The sequence below is a fragment of the Scyliorhinus torazame genome, chromosome 13 (genome assembly GCF_047496885.1).
Source record: "Scyliorhinus torazame isolate Kashiwa2021f chromosome 13, sScyTor2.1, whole genome shotgun sequence".
Classification (NCBI taxonomy): domain Eukaryota; kingdom Metazoa; phylum Chordata; class Chondrichthyes; order Carcharhiniformes; family Scyliorhinidae; genus Scyliorhinus; species Scyliorhinus torazame.
The window spans coordinates 163,343,105-163,366,347 of record NC_092719.1 but is presented as its reverse complement, the minus strand read 5'-3'; the positions used below and the strand labels follow the sequence as shown (position 1 = coordinate 163,366,347).

At 47.6% G+C, this 23,243-nt stretch overlaps 1 protein-coding gene across 1 annotated transcript in view; it reads right to left on the bottom strand.

Moving 5' to 3' along the window:
- The window catches only part of LOC140387636 (calcium-dependent secretion activator 1-like), a 591,860-nt gene that overhangs the window by 378,604 nt on the left and 190,013 nt on the right, over positions 1-23,243 (bottom strand). Inside the window, exon 4 of the mRNA XM_072470831.1 lies at positions 18,377-18,516. Within this exon, the coding sequence (XP_072326932.1) occupies positions 18,377-18,516 (140 nt within the window). The remainder of the gene's footprint in view (positions 1-18,376; positions 18,517-23,243) is intronic.

The window sequence follows — 23,243 nt, the reverse complement described above, 5'->3', positions numbered from 1 at the left end:
TCATCTCGGCGTCTCTATCTCCACACGATTCTGTAATGACCTGCGCAGGCTTTGAGTGAGGCAGCAGAGGAAGATTGTGAGGACTACTTCCCATTGTCTCTGGTCTCTGCGGCTGTAGAAATGAACTACGGGGGGCGGGGAATCTTTGGAAGGGATAGTCTTCTGGACCGAACGTGGTCTACATGTTTGCGCTGGAGATGACCCTGGGCTTGCACCTGGTAAGATATATGGCCCGTTTGGCGAAAGATTACGGCAGTGACCCACTGGGCACCACCAGCAAAATTGCGATCGAACACTGTGTCACCGGGCGCAAACTGCCGAATCGGCCCGCCAACCCATTTGAAGCCGGGTGGTAAGGGACAGTGCGGATATGGCGTATGCCGTTCATCTTCATGAACCTCACAAACTCCTCACTGGTGAATGGAGTGCCGTTATCCATGACCAGCACCTCGGGGAGGCCATGTGTACTAAAAGACAAACGCATCTTCTCAATTGTTGCGCAGGACGTTGTGCTAGCATCTTATGCACCTCCAGCCATTTAGACTGGGCGTCGATTAATGAAAGGGACATGGATCCTTGAAAAGGGCCGGCGAAATCCGCATGCAAGCGTGCCCAAGGCCGCCCTGGCCATTCCCAGTGATGTAGGGGCGCGGCCGGCGGAAGCTTCTGATGCTCCTGACAAATGGAGCAGTTTTGGGCCACCTTCTCAATGTCGGTGTCGAGGCCTGGCCACCAAACATAACTCCGGGCCAACATTTTCATTTTGGTCACACCTGGATGCCCATTGTGCAAGTCTCTCAGTATCAGCTCCTGTCCTTTTTCCGGGAAAATCACACGGGTCCCCCACAAGAGGATGCCGTCTTCCACGCTGAATTCTGACAGCTTGGAGGAAAATGCCCGCAACTCGCCTGGGAGCTGTCTATGCTGCCCACCATACAGGACTATGCGTCGAACCTTTGACAGGACTGGCTCCGTCTGGGTCCACTCACGGATCTGTGATGCCGTGACAGGCAAGGTGTCCATAAAATTTAGGGTTGCAACCACCTCACCGGTCGTGGGGGTCGACATGGGGCCGGTTGACAAAGGCAATCGGCTCAGTGCGTCGGCATTCGCTATCTGCGTTCCTGGTTTGTGCTCCAGAGAATACTCATATGCAGCGAGCAACAAAGCCCAGCGCTGGATCCGTGCGGAAGCAATGGGAGGTATTGGCTTATCCTCTCTGAAAAGTCCCAACAGAGGCTTATGATCAGTCACGATAGTGAAGTGACGGCCATACACGTACTGGTGGAAACGTTTCGCCGCAAAGACCACTGCCAGGCCCTCCTTCTCGATCTGCGCGTACTTTTTCTCCGCTGCAGTCAATGTGCGGGAGGCGAAAGCTATCGGCCGCTCGGCCCCGTTCTCCGTCTTGTGGGACAGGACGGCCCCAATACCATACAGGGATGCATCACACGTGACGAGCAAAGGCTTTCCAGGATCATAGTGGGTTAGTAACCCAGACTACGACAATTGTTGTTTTACCCGCCGGAAAGCGGTTTCTTGCGGCTGACCCCAATCCCAGGTGTGATTTTTCTTTAGCAGAAGATGCAACGGGGCCAGCGTAGTTGCCAGATTGGGGAGGAACTTCCCGTAATAGTTTACGAGGCTGAACGAAGATGCGACGTGTCAGTCGGGGCGGGGGCCTGTTGAATTGCGCGCACCTTCTCTGCGATGGGGTGCAAACCTTCGCGGTCCACCCGATAACCCAGGTAGACTACTTCCTTCGCCTGAAAGACGCACTTTGTGCAACGTAAACGGACTCCAGCCTCCCAAAAGCGTCTAAGGACAGCCTCCAGACTTTCCAAATGTTCCTGCTCAGACGTCTCTGGGATCAAAACGTCATCTAAATAGACAGCGACATGCGGTAAACCTCTCAAAATGACCTCCATAACGCGTTGAAAAATAGCGCAGGCAGAGGATACTCCAAAGGGCAAACGTGTATATTCATACAGGTCCCGGTGTGTATTAATCATTACATATGGTCGGGAGGCAGGGTCCAGCTCCAACTGTAGGTAGGCGTGACTCATATCTAATTTTGTGAACGAGAGTCCACCTCCAAGCTTTGCGTAGAAATCCTCTATGCGAGGCAGTGGATATCGGTCGAGTCGGGAAGCCGTATTCACTGTAAGTTTATAGTCGCTGCACAAGCGAACTGTGGCATCTGGCTTCATTACAGGTACAATTGGTGCTGCCCAGTCAGCGAAACGGACAGGCCTGATAATACCCAAAGTTTCCAAACGAGTGAGGTCCCCTTCTACCTTCTCGAGCAAGGCGTAAGGCACTGGGCGTGCCCGGAAATAGCGTGGAATACATCTGGGTATCGTCCTAGCATCTCAGTCAACCCTCCAGAAAATGTTTGGAGGATGTGCTGCCACTGCAAGCGCAAATGGTTCAACCAGTCCCGACCCAACAGGCTGGGCCCATGGCCGCGCACCACAATAAGTGGGAAACGCCCCTCCTGGTGTCCATAAACAACAGGGGTCACCGTAGTTCCTGCAATGTCCAATGGTTCCCCCGTGTAGGTGGCCAACCTGGCCTGTGTGTCAGTTAATGTAAGGGTCTGTAAACCCTGCTTGATGCGGTCGAATGTCCTCTGGGCGATCACGGAGACCGCTGCGCCAGTGTCCAACTCCATCTCAAGCGGGTGACCATTGACCCGTACTGTCACCCTAATGGGGGCAATATGGGGAGCTGCCACACAATGCAGCTGCAGGCAGTCGTCCTCCGTCTCCACATCCTCAGGAGTAGTCACCGCAGGTTCATCCACATGGAAGGTACGACCCCTGGGCTGGTCCCAGTTTCGGTCGGAACGACGGCGGCGCCCCCAGGACCGGCGTCCGCGACGGGGTCGGTGCCTACAAGTCTGACACGGACATGGCTCATCTTCCATTGGTTCTGGAGAAGGCTCCCTTCGGGGTGGAATGTCCGACGGCCACTGGCGTCGATCCGGACGTCGCCTCGCCCAAGGTACCGCAGGAGTGCGGGGGGACGTTTTCGGATGGAAGGGGTTGCGTCCCAAGGCATGCACTTCCATTCACTGTAGCTCCTGCACTCCTCGTTCTGCGCTCTCTCGGGACAATACTGTTTGAATGGCCTGTTGAAAAGTCAATGTTGGTTCAGCTAACAACTTTCTCTGGGTGGCCGCATTGTTAATACCGCAAACCAAACGGTCGGGTAACATTTCTGACAAGGTCTCACCATAGTCACTACTCCGCAATCCTGCGTAGCCTGGATAGAAAGTCGGCAAGGGATTCTCCTGGGGTCCTCTCAGCGATATTAAACCGGTAACGTTGGACTATCATGGACGGGGTTGGGTTAAAATGCTGCCCCACTAAATTCACAAGTTTATCAAACGTTTTGGTGTCTGGCGCAGCTGGGTACGTAAGGCTCCTAATCACCCCAAACGTATGCGGGCCGCAGGCAGTGAGCAATATGACCACCTGGTGCTCGTTTTCGGTGATATTGTTTGCCCGGAAATAGTAACGCATCCGTTGTGCGTACTGGTTCCAGCTTTCCAGCGCAGCATCAAAAACATCCAAACGTCCGTACAGAGGCATGGTGTAATAGAAAACAACTGTATCCAACAAAAATCCAGGGAGGTGGCTTCAGCAGTGTAGACAGCTATTCACTTTAACCCTCGTCGCCAGTTTTGTGAGGGCCACGAAGAATCTAGCACGAGTTTCAAGGATACAAAGAAATAACATTTATTTACAATAACATATACAACAACAGCAGCCTCGCTTGCTGCTTACTCCTTCCTGCTGGTTCCAAACTGGCCAGCTTTATTTATACAGGAAGTCTGCTAATGATTTCTCCGCCCCCCTCATTGGGGAAGCTCATACTCCCACAGGATTGTGGGATTGTCATTAGTCCCCAGCCAATGGTAAGCAGGCAGGTTATAACAGTAAGACTAATAAAGGCCCGAAACTGAACTCCAGCTATGTGGAATAGGCACTTCAAGGGAAGCCTCCAGGAAAAAAAACCTCTCTATTTATTGTATGTCTCTGTACCCCACAAAATGTCCATCACTGTTGGCAACTTTGAGCAGCAGTCATACAATTACGTTAATGGATTTCTCGACTAACCTAAAGTGGACTTGGATTAAACAATCCTTTGCGGTCAGTATGAGGTGGGTTCCTGGAATGTATCCAAGACTGTTTCCTTGTTGTCTTGTTAGATCTGGTATTAGGTACACCATTATTTAACGATGCAGGACAAGCAAGCAACCTGAAGGCAGGGAACACATTGGAAATAAACATCATAATTTAATTGGATTTAAGTTGAAATGAAATAGGTAAAGGGGAAGAACAGTCCAAGTTAAAGATGTTGGACTATAAATTTGCTAATTTCACTGAAATGAAAGGGAGTTAAAGATTAATTGGTCAAAAATATTGGAGGTTGAATAGCGATGAGAGTGAGGGATATAAAAATACAAGGTAGCTAAAACACATATTAAATATTTTCTGGTAAACAATGAAGACATACCCTGGTTTGTAGATTTTTGGGACTGGTTTAGCACACTGGGCTAAAGAGCTGGCTTTGAAAGCAGACCAAGGCAGGCCAGTAGCACGGTTCAATTCCCGTACCAGCCTCCCCGAACAGGCGCCGGAATGTGGCGACTAGGGGCTTTTCACAGTAACTTCATTTGAAGTCTACTTGTGACAAGCGATTTTCATTTTCATTTCATTTCGTCTTCCAGATCGCGCAAATCTTCTGCCTTTTACTAAAGATTTCCATGGAGAACAATGAAGACAAGTGCCACAATCCTACGGCTTCATCACACCCGACTCGGTGACACTACGGGGCTGGTAAATCTTGCGAGAGGCCTCTCGGGACACCTCGCCTGACCAAACGCGATCTCGTGGGACATCGCAATCTGAATCTTGCCCATCAATGGGTGAGATCCAGATTTGCATATTTAAGTGTGCAGTTAAGCTCACTTAGAGGGGAAATCATATTGTACAAGGCGCATGTGGATGGGGTGGACAAAAAGAAGCAACAGAGGTTAGTGGATGAGATCCTGGGAGTGGACCGTGGATGTGAGGGACCCAACTCCGGAACTATTGGTATGCAGGAAAAATCTGCAAATGCAGTTTGACCTGCTGTCTACAAACCCGGTAGTTTTCTCAACTTTAAAACTATGGAGGCCACTCCAGCAGCATTTAAAGCTGGGGTCAGTGCCAAGGTGGGCCCTATTTGCATGAAGCACTTGTTCGAACCAGAGAAGTTGGATGCCACATTTCGGGGGTGGAAGGGGAAAGGCTGGAGAGAGTGAGTGATTTATTTCTGGAGGGGTGGTTTACCAATCTGGAGGAGCTGAAAGAGAAGGTCGGGCTCTTGAACTCGGATGCGTTTAGGTACTCCCAGATTCAAAATTTTGTTGACATATATTCCTGACATTTCCGGTGATGCCACCTTCGTTATCGGATAGGGTTTCTGTTTGAGGTCGGAAGAGGGTAGTATGTCCGGCATCTATGGACTGATTTAGGGGAAGAGTTGGTCTCGACGGAGGCATGAAGACTAAATGGGAGGAGGAACTGGGACCCATACTGGAGGAGGAGGTGTTGAGTGAATCCCTCTGCAGGGTGAACTCCACATCACCCTGTGCGAGGCTGAGTTTGATCCAGCTCAAGGTAGTGTTTAGGGCGTACCTCACCAAGGCCAGAATGAGTTGTTTCTTTGAGGGGGTTAAGGATAGGTGCAAGTGCTGTTCGAGAAAGCCTGTGAACCACACGCACATGTTCTGGTCCTGTCCCAAACATGTGGGTTTCTGCGTCTCTTTTTTGAATACCATATCGACAATCCTGAATATTGAGCTGGATCCCTGACCTTTAGTGGATATATTCGGGGTATTGAACCGGTCGGAGTTCCAGATGGGTAAGGGGACGGATGCCCTGGCATTCGCCTCGCTGGTTGCTCGGAGGCAAATTTTCCCGAGTTGGAAACTGGTGACCCCACCTCAAGCCTCGGTGTGGCTAAGTGACTTAATGGAGTTTTTGCACCTCGAGATGGTCAAATATACCGTGAGGGGGTCAGTTGAAAGGTTCTACTGTAGATGGCAATTGTTTATATTGTACTTTAAGGAATCGGTCACAGTTAGCTGTTGGGGTAGGTGAGGGTGGTGGTGTAGGTAGGGGAGGGAGTCAGGTGGGTAGGTTCACTCGGTTATTGTTCTTATTATTTGGTTTATTGTTGTTGTTGGTCAATTTTGTACTTTTTGTAATTTTGGGGTGTAAAATAATAAAGTTTAATAAAAATATATATTTTTCATATTTACGCCGGAGTCTCCCAACACCTGGGATAGAACACCCGCACCTCGGACACCTCGCCGTCGCACCGTCTAGCACTGGTCCACACCAATGTAGACCAGGAGTACCGGCACCTGGGGCTTCCAGGAAACCAGAGGCCCCGGGTGGTTCTGGGCAGGGTGGTACCCTGGTACATCCGATGCCACCTGAGCACCTTGGCACCGCCAGCGTAGTACCCTGGCAATGCTAACCCAGTGCAAGAAATGAATAGAAGTGAGGCCTCAGCGGGGCTTTCCTCATTGAGGCACCCCAAAAAAAGAGTCCCGTTTAATAGCGGAGTCTATCCCGGGCCTTGGGAGACTCCGGCGCAAACACCCCGCTAAATGTGCCCAAAGAGGAATCTTTTTTTCCCATTAAAACATGTCCTAGGGCTACATGGATAGATAAAACAGAGTAAAATGAAGTTTCAAATAGTGACAAAGTAATAAACAAGCTCAGAAGGGAAGCACCGTGGGTGATAAGGAGACCTGCCAGGGAGCATAAAAATAGACCAGTGTTTTTTATACTTTTTTTCCGGGGACCCATTTTTACCAACCGGCCAACCGGCACGCTGGCCGACCGTTCCGACCCACGCCGGCCGATCTTTGCAGCCCACGCTGGCTGACCTGCGCGACCCTCCATTTTCGCTTACCTTGTTTGTTGTTGACAAAAATGGAGGAAATGGTTTTGGGTCCCTTTGGCCCCAATGGTCCCTTTGGCCCCCCGAACTTGATAAAAAAAGGGCTGCGACCATATTTTAAAAAACGCGGCCGCACTGCGCATGCGTGCCGAATCACCGGTGCGCATGCGGATAGTTTTGCGCATGCGCACCGATGATCGGGCACACATGCGCAGTGCGGGCATTTTTAAAAAATCTGTTCCTGGCCATTTTGAAGGCCGCTCGCAGCCGGTATTATTAAAAGCCGGTTGCTGCGGCTGTTGCGCGCGGATTTGCACGATCGGGATCGCCGCGACGGACGCCTCCGTGACCCTCCCGACACCCGCCCCTGAGTTTGATAATGCCTGAAATAGACTGATAATCAATTTAAAGGGAAATAACGAAGGTTTTTTTTATAAGTATACAAGAGGTAGAATGCAAGAACAGATTGAAACAGTGAGACTTCAGGACAGAGGTTAAAACACAAAGTCTTCAGGGGTGAGATTAAAACAGAGACTTCAGGACTGATTGAGACTTTGGGTGGAGAGCTGGGATTTTATGTATGATTAAAAAGTGAACTTTTACCATTTCTTAGCAATCCTAATTCTTCATACATTTGCTCAATTTGCCACAGTGAACATTTCTTATTACAGTTGTTCAGTTAGATCTCAGCCAAACCTCAATGCTCACTCCCCTCTTGGTCCCTCGCCACTCTTCAAGTTCTAACTAGCTACCCATTTGCACACACATCACTGTCAGTGAAATGCGTCTGTAATGACACAATTATTCCTGTATTCATCCATATTCTACTCACATGCTCTTCAAGAATCCATCTATTAATCAAAGAAATGTTCCCTTGTAAATAATGTGCCATTTATTTCATCATATTTCCCAGATTCCTAACTATATCATGTCAGTTCAAATGCTAAATATCAAGAATGTAAAAAAACCATGGTTAATCTTTGAACAAATGGTGGCATTCGTTCCAAGTTACAATCATCAATGGGGTCAACAGGATCACATGGTCAACAGCCCTTGCGGGGAATACCATAACTAGAGGTCATCAATATTAAGAAATTCAAAGGGAATTCAGAAGTAACTTCTTTACCCAACGAATGGTGGCAATGTGGTTGAAGCGAATGGTCTGGATACATTTAAGGGGAAGCATTTGAGGGAAAAGGGAATAGAGGGTTATAATGGTAGACTGAGATAAGGAAAGGGAGCTCAAGTGGAGCACGAACCCCAGCACAGGCTGGCTGGGCCGAATATTTCTTTGCCGCATATCCCGTCACATTCTATGAACTATTTTCTGTGTTTTTGGATAGAAATAAAAATGAAATTCACTGCAAGCACTATAAAGAATAGTGATTAAATATTGTATCATTTTAATGGCTGCACTTGTTCATTGTGATTGAATTCCTTGTGGAACTCTGCTCAAATCACAAGCTTGAACACGTCAACAGTGTAACAGCCTCCCCGAACAGGCGGCGGAATGTGGCGACTAGGGGCTTTTCACAGTAACTTCATTTGAAGCCTACTTGTGACAATAAGCGATTTTCATTTTTCATTTTCATTTCAGTGGTGAAGTGGAGGAAATATGGACAACACCACATATTAGCTGTACAAAGGCCTGTTTGTTTCGACAAGTGTTAATTTTAAAACATTCCTGCTCGTCCAGTATTGGATGTCAGACAAGCAGTCTGACAATTTCGACCATAATAACAAAAAATAAAGTCATACGGACTGTTTCTCTCTTCACAGATTCTGCCAGACCTGCGGAGATTTTCCAGCATTTTCTGTTTCTATTTCAGATTTCCAAAATCAGTGGTATTTTGCTTTTATTATCGTACAATTTAGACATTTTGGACAGGATGTTCCGAGGCCTGCGAGGGCAGCCTTGAAGGTGGGATTGGAAGCAATTGTTTATTTATCTATTCTTTCATGGGCTCTGGGCACCACTGGCGAGGCCAGTATTTGTTACCCATCCCTAATTGTCCTTGGGAAGGTGATTGTGGCCACCTTCTCAACCGTTGCAGTTCATGTGGTGTAGGTACACCCAGGGACATAAAACCATAAGACATAGGAGCAGAATTAGGCCATTTGGCCCATCGAGTCTACTCCACCATTCAATCATGGCATGTTTCTCAACTCCATTCTCCTGCCTTCTCCCCATAACCCCATATACCCTTATTAATCAAGAACCTGGCTGTCTCTGTCTTAAAGACTCAGTGACTTGGCCTCCTCAGCCATTAGCGGCAATGAGTTCCATAGATTCCCCAGCCTCTGACTGAAGAAATTCCTCCTCATCTCTGTTTTTAAGGATAGTCCTTTCAGTCTGAGGCTGTGCCCTGGGGTTCTAGTTTCTCACTCGTGGAAACATCCTCTCCATGTCCATTCTATCCAGGCCTCTCAGTATTCTGTAAGTTTCAATGAAATCCCCCCTCATCCTTCTCAACACCATCGAGTACAGACCCAGAGTCCTCAACCGCTCCTCATATGACAAGCCCTTCATTCTGGATCATCTTATGAACTTCCTCTGGACCCTCTCCAAGGCCAGCCTTAGATACAGGCACAAAACTGCTCACAATATTCCAAATGGGGTCTGACCTGAACCTTACACAACCTCAGAGGTATATCCCTGCTCTTGTATTCTAGCCCTCTCGACATGAATGCTGACATTGCATTTGCCTTCATAACTGCCAACTGAACCTGCATGTTAACCTTAAGAGAATCCTGAACCAGGACTCCTAAGTCCCTTTGTGCTTCTGATTTTCGAAGTCTTTTCCCATTTAGAAAATAGTCTATGCCTCTATTCTTTCTACCAAACTGCACAATCTCACACTTTTTCACGTTGTATCTGATCTGACATCTTATCCCACTCTCCTAGTCTGTCCAGGTCCTTCTGTAGCCTCGCTGCTTCTTTAACACAACCTGTCTCTCTACATACTTTGTATCATCTGCAAACTTAGCAACAATGCCCTTAGTTCCTTCTTCCAGATTGTTAATGTAGACCATGAATAGCTGTGGTCCCAACACTGACCCCTGCGGAACACTAGTCACCGGCTGCCATCCTGAAAGGGATCCCTTTATCCACACTCTCTTCATTCTGCCAGTCAGCCAATCCTCTAACCATGCTAGTACCTTGCCACTAACACCATGGGCTCTTATCTTATTTAGCATCCTCCTGTACGGCACCTTGTCAAAGTCCTTCTGGAAATCCAAATAGATCATGTCCACTGGTTCTCCTTTCTTTAACTTCCTCATTACCTCCTCAAAAAATTCTAACAGATTTGTTGGGCATGACCTCCCCTTGACGAATCCATGCTGACTCAGTCCTATTTTACCAAGCACTTCTAAATAGTCCGCAATCTTTTCCTTAATAATAGACTCTAAAATCTTACTAACAACCAAAGTCAGGCGAACCGGCCTATAATTTCCTGTCTTCTGCCTCCCTCCCTTCTTAAATAGGGGTGTTACATTAGCTATTTTCCAATCCTCTGGGACTCCAATCCTGCCTCCAGTGATTCCTGAAAGATCACTACCAATGGCTCCACAATCTCCTCAGCTGTCTTCTTCAGAACCCTGGAGTATAGTCCATCCGGACAGCATGATTTATCCACTTTCAGGCCTTTCAGTTTCCCCAGAACCTTCTCCTTAGTGATGACCACTACACTACCTCTGCCCCTTGATTCTCAAAGTTCTGGTGTGCCACTGGTCCCTTCCACTAAGAAGTCTTATGCAAAGTATCTGTTCAGTTCTTCTGCCATTTCTTTGTTCCCCATTACTACTTCTCCAGCCTCATTTTCCAGTGGCCCAATGTCCATTCTTGCCTCTCTCTTACCTTTTTTATACCAAAAAAAACCTCTTGCATTCTTCTTTAATATTACTAGATAGCTCATATCACCTTCATATGTCACCTTCTCCCCCTTATTACTTTTTTTAGTTGTCCTTTGCTTGCTTTTAAAGGCTTCCCACGAATCCTTGCCGACATTATATGCTTTTTCCTTTCCTTCTATGCTGTCATTGACTTCCCTCGTCAGCCACAGTTGCCTTTTCCTCCCCTTAGCATGTTTCCTCCTCCTTGTGATGAATTTCTGTTGTGCCTCCCAAATAATCCCCCCAAAACTCCTGCCATTGCTGTTCCACTGTCTTCCCTGCTAGGCTCCTTTTCCAATCAACTCTGGCCAGCTACTCCCTCATGTCTTTGTTGTTAACTTTATTCAATTGTAAAACCGTTACGTCTGACTCCAGCTTCTCCCTCTCAAACTGCAGGGTGTATTCTATCATATTGTGGTCACTGCCCCCTAAGGGTTCCTTCACCTTAAGCTCCCTAATAAAGTCTGTCTCATTACACATCACCAAATCCAGAATTACCTGTTCCCTTGTGGGCTCTACCACAAGCTGCTCCAAATAACCACCTTGTAGACATTTCACAAATTCCTTTCCTTGGGATCCGCTACCAACCTGATTTTCCCAGTCCACCTGCATATTGAAGTCCCCCATGATTACTGTAATATTGCCTTTCTTATATGCCACTTCTACCTCCTGATTTATTTTATGCTCCACACCCGGACTACTGCAAGGGGACCTGTACATAACTCCCATCAGGATCTTTTTTCCTTTGCGATTCCTCAACTCTACCCACACAGATTCTATGCCTTCTGACCCTATATTGCTTCTTGCTATCGATTTAAGTTCTTGTCTTGCTAACTATGCAACCCGCTCCCTCTGCCCATCTGTCTGTCCTTTCGATAGGACACATATCCTTGGATATTTAGATCCCAGCCCTGATCCCCTGCAGTCAGGTCTCTGAGATGCCCACAACGTTCTACCGCCAATTTCAATGTGTGCAATAAACTCATTTATCACGTTGTGCATACTGTGCAGATTTAGGTACACCCTCAGTCTTGCGTTGACCGCACCCCCCACCCCCCCCCCCCCCCCCCCCGCCTCCTCGTGGTTGCCCCCCTTTTTGCTGTGCCTGAAGTTAGATTCCTGCCACCTTCTGTACTCTGTTCTATTCCGTGTTCTGGAAACTTTGCTAACCTCTCCTGAGCCCTCAGCCCCTTTAACTCATTTAAAGTCCTCATCATTAACCTGCACTCTCACCTTCTCCTTTACCTTTGATTCAGGCAGTAATCCAAAGATTATTACCTTTTTGGTTCTGCTTTTTAATTTAGCCCCTAGCTGCTCATATTCCTTCAGCAGAACCTCTATTCTTGTTCTACTTATGAGGCTAGTACCTACGTGGACCACTGGTTCTTTACCCTACCACTCCATGTTCCTTTGCAGCCCAGATGAGATATCCCGAACGCGAGCACCAGTCAGGCAACACAACCGTTGGGACTCTCAATCCTGGTCACAGAGAACAGTGTCTAGGCCCCTAACTATATTATCCCCTTTTACAACTCCAATTATTTTCTCTCCCCCGACTTGAATGGCTCCCTGTACCATGGTGCTGTGGTCAGTTTGCTCATCCTCCCTGTTCCTGTCCACACAGAGAGCAAGAATCTGAACCTGAAACTAAAAAGAAAATGCTGGAAAATCTCAGCAGGTCTGGCAGAATTTGTAGGGAGAGAAAATAGCTAACGTTGCGAATCCAGGTGACACTTTGTCAAAGTTGAAGACAGAGAAAGTGGGAAATATTTATACTGTGGAGTGAGAATGAAAGATGAGTCATTGCCACAGAAACCCAGGGAAACGGGGTGCTAATAGCCACAGAAACCAAGGGGAAAGAGTGCTAATGGCTAGGCCACAGAGAGAACAAAAGGTGTGAAAGGCCAAACTGCAGCGAAACTAACATCAGAGGGTAAAATGTGACAGATGTAGATGTGGGGGGAGGGGAAGGGGGAAGCAAAGAGAAGAATGGGTAACAAAAGGCGGATGAGATGGGGGGGTGGGGGGTGAATACATATTGAGAAAGACGAGAGATTGAAATGGTAAAGAACAGTTAAAATGAAATGGGATGAAAACAAATGGGTCGAGGTGGGGGAGAGCTAATCATCTGAAGTTGTTGAATTCGATGTTGAGACTGGGAGGCTGTAGCGTGCCTAACCGGAAGATGAGATGTTGTTCCTCCGGTTTGCGTTGAGCTTCACTAGAATATTGCAGCAGGTCAAGGACAGACATGTGGGCATGGGTACAGGGTCTTGTGTTAAAATGGCAAGCAACGGGAAGGTCATGGTCCTGAATGCGCAGAGACCGAAGGTGCTCAGCAAAGCGATCACCCTGTCTGCGTTTGGTCTCTCCGATATAGTGGAGACTACATTGGGAGCAGCGAATGCAATAGACCAAATTGGACGAGGTGCAAGTGAAACGCTACTTAACCTGGCATGAGTGTTTTGGGACTGGGATGTTAAGCATGGAAGAGGTAAAGGAGCAGGTGTTACACCTTCTGCGATTGCATGGGAAGGTGCCATGGGTGATGGGAGAGGTACTAGGTATGGTGGAGGAGTGGACTAGACTATCTCGGTGGGAACGGTCTCTGCGGAATGCTGACAGAGGGAGTGAAGGGAAAATGTGTTTGGTGGTGGCATCACGCTGGAGTTGGCGAAAATAGCGGAGGATTATGCTTTCCATATGGAGGCTGGTGGGATGAAATGTGAGAACGAGGGGGGCTCTATACTTGTTCTTGGAGGGGGGGGAGGGGGCGAGGGTAGTGGCGCGGGAGATGGACCGCACACTGTTGAGGGCTCTGTTAACAACTGTAGGTGGGAAATCACAGTTGAGCAAGAAAGAACACATTTTCGAAGCACCATTTTGGAAAGTGGCATCATTGGAACAAATACGACGGAGGCGAAGGAGCTGAGAGAAAGGGATGGAGTCCTTACAGGGTGTAGGGTGCGAAGAGGTGTAGTCCAGATAGCTGTGGGAGTCAGTGGGCTTGTAATGGATATTCGTAGAATATAGAACAGAGAACATTACTGCTCAGTACAGGCCCTTCGGCCCTCGATGTTGCGCCGACCTGTGAAACCACTCAAAAGCCCATCTACACTATTCCCTTATCGTCCATATGTCTATCCAATGACCATTTGAATGCCCTTAGTGTTGGCGAGTCCACTACTGTTGCAGGCAGGGCATTCCACGCCCTTACTACTCTCTGAGTAAAGAACCTACCTCTGACATCTGTCCTATATCTATCTCCCCTCAATTTAAAGCTATGTCCCCTCGTGCTGGACATCACCATCCGAGGAAAAAGGCTCTCACTGTCCACCCTATCCAATCCTCTGATCATCTTGTATGCCTCAATTAAGTCACCTCTTAACCTTCTTCTCTCGAACGAAAACAGCCTCAAGTCCCTCAGCCTTTCGTCATAAGATCTTCCCTCCATACCAGGCAACATTCTGGTAAATCTCCTCTGCACCCTTTCCAATGCTTCCACATCCTTCCTATAATGCAGCGACCAGAAATGCACACAATACTCCAAATGCGGCCACACCAGAGTTTTGTACAGCTGCAACATGACTTCATGGCTCCGAGACTCAATCCCTCTACCAATAAAAGCTAACACACCGTACGACTTCTTAACAACCCTCTCAACCTGGGTGGCAACTTTCAGGGATCTATGTACATGGACACCGAGATCTCTCCGCTCATCCACACTGCCAAGAATCTTACCATTAGCCCAGTACTCTGTCTTCCTGTTATTCCTTCCAAAATGAATCACCTCACACTTTTCTGCATTAAACTCCATTTGCCACCTCTCAGCCCAGCGCTGCAGCTTATTCATGTCCCTCTGTAACTTGTAACAATCTTCCGCACTGTCCACAACTCCACCGACTTTAGCGTCATCTGCAAATTTACTCACCCATCCTTCTACGCCCTCCTCCAGGTCATTTATAAAAATGACAAACAGCAACGGCCCCAAAACAGATCCTTGTGTTACACCACTCGTAACTGGACTCCAGTCTGAACATTTCCCATCAACCACCACCCTTTGTCTTCTTCCAGCTAGCCAATTTCTGATCCAAACTGCTAAATCTCCCTGAATCCCATGCCTCTGTATTTTCTGCAATAGCCTACCATGGTAGATAGTTTATTGCCGGAAATGGAGACAGAAAGATCAAGGAAGGGAAGGGAAGTGTCTGAGATGGACCAGGTGAAAGTGATGGAGGGGTGGAAACTGGAAGCGAAGTTGGTCAATTTTTTCAGGTCCGGACGAGAGCATGAAGCGGCACCAGAATAGTCATCGATGTACCGGTAAAGGAGTTGTGGGAGGGGACCCGGGTAGGCCTGGAACAAGGAATGTTCCGCATACCCCATAAAAAGGCAAGCATAGCTAGGACCCATGCGGATACATATTGCTACATCTTTGATTTGGTGGTGGATGGGAATTGTCCAGGCCTCTTTTCGAGAAAGAAGTGAAGAGCTCTCAGGCCATCCTGGTGTGGGATGGAGGTGTAGCGAGATTGCACATCCCTGGTGAATAGGAGGCGGTTAGGGCCCGCGAACTGGAAGCTGTCGATACTTTCTCTGTCTTTAGCTTTGACAAAGAATCATCTGGACTCAAAACATTAGCTCTTTTCTCTCCCTACAGATGCTGCCAGACCTGCTGAGACTTTCCAGCATTTTCTTTTTGGTTTCAGATTCCAGCATCCGCAGTAATTTACTTTTATAAGAATCTGAACCTGTTGGACAAAGTCAAGGGCTTAGGCTCCTACAACCCTACCTCCTGGATCCCTCTGTCTCCCTCACTCGCAGCCACACCCTTCTGTCCCTGCCACTGGCCGAATTTAAGGTAGTTAGTCTAAGGATTGTGACTGCCTCCTGAAACACAGTGTCCAGGTACCTCTCCCCTCACTGATGTGTTACAGCGTCCGAAGCTCAGAATCCAGTCCTGTTAGGAAGGGAGCTCCAGAACCTAATGACAGCGAAGGAACTGTGATATAGTTCTATGTCAAAACTGGGTATCGATGAGGTGTTTTGGGCCATCAGCAGCAGCAGAATTGGGTACATCCACTATGCGTAACTTTGTGATGCCTCAAGATAAAAGAACCGTTATGGTCATGATCTTGCATTTGCAGAACACACCTCTGGCCGCGTGGACCTAGACCTCTAATTGTGACTGCAGCCCCAGGAACCTACCCGCTAATGTTACTTGGACAGTGGGCCCTGAGGCGGCCGGTGAATTGGCTTCCTCTGGGCATATCTTCCAGGTGGATGCCCTAACAGCAAGTGTTGCATCAGACCATAAGATGTAGGAGAAGAAGTAGGCCATTCGGCCCATTGGGTCTGCTCCATCATTCAATTAGATCATGGCTGATCTGGTATAACTCCACTTTCCTGCATTACCTCCATAAACCTTGATTCCCATACTGATTGAAAATCTGTTTATCTCAGCCTTGAACATACTTAACGACCCAGACTCTATCGCTTCTGCAGTAAAGGATTCCACAGATTCGCTACCCTCAGAGAAGAAATTCCTCCTCATCTCTGACTTAAATGGGCTGCTCCTTACTCTGAGATTATGCCCTCTGATCCTAGACTCTCCCACAAGGGGAAACAACCTCTCAACGTCTACTCTGTCACGTTCCCTGAGAATCCTATATGTCTCAATAAGGTCACCTCTTTTCTTCTAAACTTCAATGAGAATAGGCCCAATCTACTCAACCTCTCCGAAGAAGAAAATCCTCCCATACCTCCATAGGAGTTTCCATAGGATCAACATAGTGAACCTTCTTTGGATGCCTCCAAAGCCAATATACCTTTCCTTCGGTAAGAGGACCAAAATTGTTCACAGTATTTCAGGTGTGGCCTAACTAGTAGTTTTCACAAGACTTTACTATTTTTATACTGCATTCCTTTTGAAATAAAGGCCAACATTCCCTTTGCCTTCCCTATTTCCTGCTGAACTTACATGCTAGCTTTTTGTGCTTCATGCACAAGCACTCCAACTCCTTTTGTGCTGCAGCTTTCTGCAGTCTTTCTCTATTTAAATAATATTCAGCTTCTTTATTCTTCCTACCAAAGTGCATAACTTGACATTTCATTTTCCTACATAATATTCCACCTGCCAAGTTTTGTCCACTCACTTAACCTGCCAATATCCCTCTGCAGACTCTTGCCTTCCCACCTATTTTTGTGTCATCTGCAAACTTGGCAATAGTACATTCACTGTCCTCATCCAAGTCATGAATATACATTGTAAATAATTGTAGCCCCAGCACTGAATCCTGTGGTACTCCACTAGTTACAGGTTGCCATTCCGAAAATGTCCCTCCTATCCCAACTCTCGGTCTTCTATTAGTTATAGTTTTCCTCTGTTCATGTTCATGTACTATTCCCAGCACCATGGGTTCTTATCTTTTAAGCATCCTTTTGTACGGTACCTTATTGAAAGCTTTTTGGAAATCCAAGTATATTACATCTACTGGATTCCCTTTTATCTATCCTGCTCGTTTCCAGTACTCAGAAATGGCCCCAACCCTTGATTAATTTTCAGAGTTCACAAGATTCTGCCCTTAAATGTTAGAACAAATGTTACTGTTTGGAAGCTACCACGAGGGTTCCTGTTATTGGCTTCAAAGTCCTGGCATTGGTAGAACCTATTATAACACCAAAAGAGACAACTGGCCTCTTAAAGGGGCAAAAGTACTTGTAATATTTACCAAGAGACTGCTGTGTTTGCCTTGGCAGGGATCAAGTTCTGAAAAGCAAGTGAGTGGAGGCCAAATTAGAGGAAACTCAGAGCCATTCGCACCACTATTGGAGGCGGATTTCGCCCTGCGTTTTCTTACATTAACATCATCCAAACTATAGACAGAAACAGGACGTTTATGGCAGCTCTCTGCTGCACTACAGACTGTTGCCAACCATCTATTGGAACCTTAATGTTATTCCAGTAAGTTGAATTCAGCTAACACTAACTTTCTGAATTAAGTTATGCTCTGATTAGGTTTAACAGCAAATGCTATGTCAACATAATCCCCAAATCAAGTTATTAGTCTGGCTTATAATGTCACATTGACAACTGTCTTGTCCGTTATAATGGTGAAATAATTTGATTTTTTACTGGAAACCACTTTATGTGTTCTGTTCACTGGCTCATCATGGGCCTGATGAACCAGTAATAAAATGATGATTAACCAGTTATGTAGGATGACTCAAGAGTCAAATGAAACATTATGCATAAAATGCTAGAAATTAGTTTTGATATTGAACCATAATTCCTAAGTGCTGAACTCAGGCTGATACCTGTCACTGACATTTGTAACTGGGACATTATAAAGAAAGACCAGAAATGCTGCCGAGGGTTGGAATTGATTTCAATATTTGGAAATGACCGAAGAGGTCAAACATGATCGTCAAGACAACCAAATGTCATGAGTCTTAAATGGTGTTATTTCTTTTAAACCAACATCCCCTCCACTTATTTACAGGTTTGCATACTTACCCACAGTGCTTCATATTCTGTGGTTTGTCCATTCGAACGGCCAGTTTAATTTTCAGATCCTGATCGGTGCTGTTTTTTGAAACAACCATTTTGTGCAATTCGGCTGATTTTGGACTATTTGGTGTAGGATGTAAGACAACCTGAAAAAGAGCAGACAAATACTAGCGGTGTCTTACTGACTGCGCAGTGCCACTGTGAACTAGATTACCATCATTGAGAAACACAAAGTTTCAGTTTGTTCGCCAGGAAAAAATAATTGGGGGGGCGGAAAACTATTAACACTCAGATCCGGCTAAAGGTGCCACAACAGGGGAATAGTATTTTATTCTTTCTTGGATTCTAACATTTATACTATAGCTATGTGGTGAAGTCGGCATGGTTGTAGAAATCTGGTGAAAACAATAACAGCTGCAGAGGTGGTATTCAGAAATAATAATTAAGAAATAATATAATTTTGACAAAATGCAGTGACAGTCAGCCACGGAGAATGTTAATGAAAAGCAGTGTGTCAGTTAAGGTAATTCTGATTAATCTTATTTTCATCTTTGGAGCTCATTTGTCTTCAGCAGTGAAATTAACCATTTGGAGATTTTTAAATGCTCCTCCAATGTAACTTTGCCAAATGTCCCCTTTAAGTAGGACACTTCCTGGTACCTATGTCTGTTGTGGTTGTGCATTTATCAGCTTGCTATCAGTCCATTGTAGATTTCTTGTGTAGCTATTGCTGGAATGTAAATGTCATCGCGGTCCCAGAAGACCATTGGCTGCTTCCCCCTTGAGAGCTGACTGGTGGTGATTTAACTTGAGGGTCACCACATCTCATGCGAGGTGCAAGGTTGAGAAGGATATTTGAGATTTCATTACTGCAATACCTGCCACAGCTGTAGTTGTGTGTTTATCCATTGCTGATTGACCTCCGGTGGCGGCCATGGAGTGAGTGCTCGCACATTTGGTGGCTCCGAGGGATGAGGGAGATTGGTAGGGTGAGGGAAGAGAGGGATGAGAGGGGCAAGGTAGTGTCGTACCCAGAAGGGGTGAATGGGGTGCATGAGGCCTTCTACAGAAGATTGAATGAGTTGGAGCCTCCGCCTGGGGAGGAGGCGATGAGGTGTTTCTTGGACGGGTTGGAGTTCCCAAGGGTGGAGGAGGAGAAGGGGTTGGGGGCCCCGATTGTGCTAAGGGAGGCAATGGAGGGCGTAGGATTGATGCAGGCAGGAAAGGCCCCAGGGCCGGACGGATTCCCAGCAGAGTTTTGGTACAGAGCTGGGGCCCCTGCTAGTGGGGTTGTATAATGAGGCGAGGGGAAGGGGGTAGATCCCCTCCACAGCGTCCATTTCACTGATTTTAAAGAAAGATAAGGACCCAGTGCAGTGTGGGTCGACAAACCCCACCGATCCTGCTGCTAAATGTGGGTGCAAAGTTGTTAACAAAGTGTTTAGTGTCACGGATAGAGGGTTGTGTGCCAGGGATGATAGGGGAGGTGCAGATGGGTCGGCAGCTGTCGGCGAATGTGCGCAGGTTGCTCAATGTCATTATGATGCCCTTGGAGTGGCAGGAGGTGGAAGTATGGTGGCAATGGATGCGGAGAAGCCGTTTGATTGGGTGGAGTGGGCGTATTTGTTGGAGGTGCTAAGCCGGTTGGGTTAGGTCAGGGGTTCATGGAGTGGGTTCGGCTGCTGGACAGGGCTCTGGGTACTTCGGGGTGCATCGGGGGATGAGGCAAGGATGCTCGCTCTACCCGTTGCTTTTTTCTCTGGCGATAGGGCCGTTGGCAATGCTACTTAGGGCATCGAGGGGTTAGAGAGAGATTGAGCAGGCCGGGGCCGAGCACAGATGCTCATAGTATGCGGACATTTTCGGACCCGGTGGGCAGCTTTGATAGGGTCATGGAGATCCTGAGGAAATGTGGCTGTTTTTCATGGTATAAATTGAACATAGGGAAAAGCGAGGTGTTCCCGATTAATGCTAAAGGGCAGGAGAGGAGGTTGGGGGAATTGACGTTCCGAGTGGAGGGGGCGAGTTTTCGGTATCTAGGGATTCAGGTGGCACGAAGCTGGACACAGCTGCATAGATTGAATTTGGTACGAATGGTGGAGGGAATGAAGGTGGACGTTAAGAGGTGGTACGTGATGCCGCTGTCACTGGCTGGGCGCATGCAGGCGGTTAAAATAACGGTGCTGCCCAGATCCTGTTCCAGAACTTCCCCATCTTTGTCCCAAGTCTTTCTTCAGGAAGGTGAATGGGATAATTTTGGTGTTTGTGTGGGTATGGTAGATCCCGCGGGCGAGGAGGGCATTTTTGGAGAGGGGGCTGGGGGAGGGGGGGGGGGGGGGGAGGCTGGCATTGCCAAGTTTGCCAAACTATTGGGCAGCGAATATCGCAATGGTTAAGAAATGGGCAGTGGGGAGGGGTTGATTTGGGGGCAGATGCAGGCAACATCGTGTGGGAGGACAAATTTCAGGGCACTGCTGTTGGCACCTGATGTGTTATATATGTTGGATTAACACGGACTGCAACTCGATGCAGTATCACTTGAAAACAGGCTTCCAACGCTGTAGATGGTTCAACACTGCTTTATTGAACATGCCGAGTAATGTACATAGTTCACTGTGGGTCGATACTCTATTAATCTAAACTTGCTAACCTTGGTCTGGCTTGCCCAGATTTGCTCTGTGCCATGTGTAGTAGTTGCTGACTGTACATTGCACCCTGACTGTTGCTACAGCTATCACCAGTGCGAAGAGGCCGAGCCTTCCTGCCTAGTGTTTTTTATACTGGTAATGTAGTCTGTAGTGTCCTGCCTGGTGATTTGTTGTTCTGTATTCTGTGTGGTGATTGGTTGCTGTGTGTGTCTCTCACTGCCTGTCTGTAACTCATTATGAACATGAGTGCATATTATGACATCTCCCTTTTTAAATAAATTTTGGATGCTTGTGGCTGTGTGCTTGTATTTACATGTGTGACTATGTGCAAAATGGTGAGAGAGTGAACATATATACATGGGAAGGTGTCTATCGTGCATATACAGAACAAGATGACCAAAATTTACACAGTTAAAGTCTATAAGTCCAGTCTTTGTGGTGGGCGACGGATTCTTGTCGACCGCCCCAGAGGTGGCGAGGGGGGCGCCGTCGTCTCGACAGGCGGGATTGCTGCCAGATTGGTGGGCTCGTGGTTTGAATTGTCCGGAGGAGGCGTCTCGACATACGGAGGAGTGTGGTCAGGTGGTGGTGGGCAGGCAACTTTGCGCAGTGCCCTCCTGTTGCGCCTGAGGATGGAGCCATCAGCCATGCGAACAACGAAAGACCTGGGGGCAGCCTGTCGTATAACAGCAGCTGGAGCTGACCAACCTCCCTCAGGCAGCTTGATGCGAACAACATCTGCTGGAGCCAGCACAGGCAAATCAGTGGCATGAGCATCATACCTGATCTTCTGCTGGTCCCTGAGTCGCTGCACTTTTCTTAGCACCGTGAGGCGATCAAGGTCTGGAACGTGGATGGCTGGAACAGTTGTCTGCAGGTTGCGATTCATGAGTAGTTGAGCTGGAGACAGACCAGTCGACAGAGGGGTTGCCCGGTATGCAAACAGTGCAAGGTTAAAATCAGATGCAGAGTCTGCAGCCTTGCAGAGCAGCTGCTTGACAATGTGGACCCCTTTTTCCACCTTTCCGTTTGACCACGGGTAATGGGGACTGGATGTGACATGTTTGAAGTGGTAGAATTGTGCAAAGTTGGACCACTCTTGGCTGTGGAAACATGGACCATTGTCACTCATCACTGTGAGTGGTATACCGTGCCTGGCAAACGTCTCCTTTTCGAAAAGTAATCGATCAGAAGTACATAGTCACGCCCATTCGCGTGAAAGAGGTCTATTCCCACCTTGGACCACGGAGAGGTCACGAGCTCATGTTGTTGGGGGGTCTCCTTGGGCTGAGATGGTTGGAATCTCTGGCATTTGGTGCAATTGAGGACATGGAGATGTCCTGGTTGATCCCAGGCCAGTAAACTGCCTGTCGAGCTCTGCGTCGGCATTTCTCAACTCCGAGATGACCCTCATGGATCTACTTGAGCACCATGCTGTGGGGGACAACAATTCGATCCAGTTTCAGAATGATCCCTTCAACAACCGTCAAATCATCCTTGACATTAAAAAACTGGGGGCATTGTCCCTTGTGCCATCCATTTGAGTTGTCCTTTGCAGCAGAGGGTCTTTGGCAGTTTCTGCTCGTATCTGACCGACACGTTCATCAGTGGCCGGGAGGTTGCTGGCGCACATCTGCACCTGTGCCTCGATTTGGCGAATGAAGTCTACATGTTCGCAGGGCGTGGTGATGGATCTGGATAGGGCATCAGCGATTATCAGTTCCTTGGCCCGGTGTGTAGACGAGGTCGGAAATCATATCGGCGGAGTCGCAGAAGAATGCGCTGTAGCCGGGGCGTCTTGTCATTTAAATCGTTCTGGATGATGTGTCAAAGGGTCTGTGGTCTGTTTCCACCGTGAACTTGGCAGACTGTATACGTCATTGTGGAATTTGACAATTCCTGTTAGCAGACCCAGGCACTCCTTTTCAACCTGTGCGTACCTTTGCTCGGTCAGAGTCACGGCCCTGGATGCGTATGCCACTGGAGCCCAGGACGAGGAGTCATCTTTCTGGAGGAGCACCGCACCAATGCCCTCCTGGCTTGCGTCCGTGGATATTTTCGTTTCCTTGGTCGGGTCAAAATACGCCAGGATTGGGGCCGTGGTGAGCTTTGCCTTGAGCTCCATCCACTCCGCTTGATGTGTTGGTGTCCACTGGAATACTGTGGTCTTTTTTACTAGATGCCGGAGGGCTGTGGTGTGGGATGCCATTTTAGGAATGAATTTT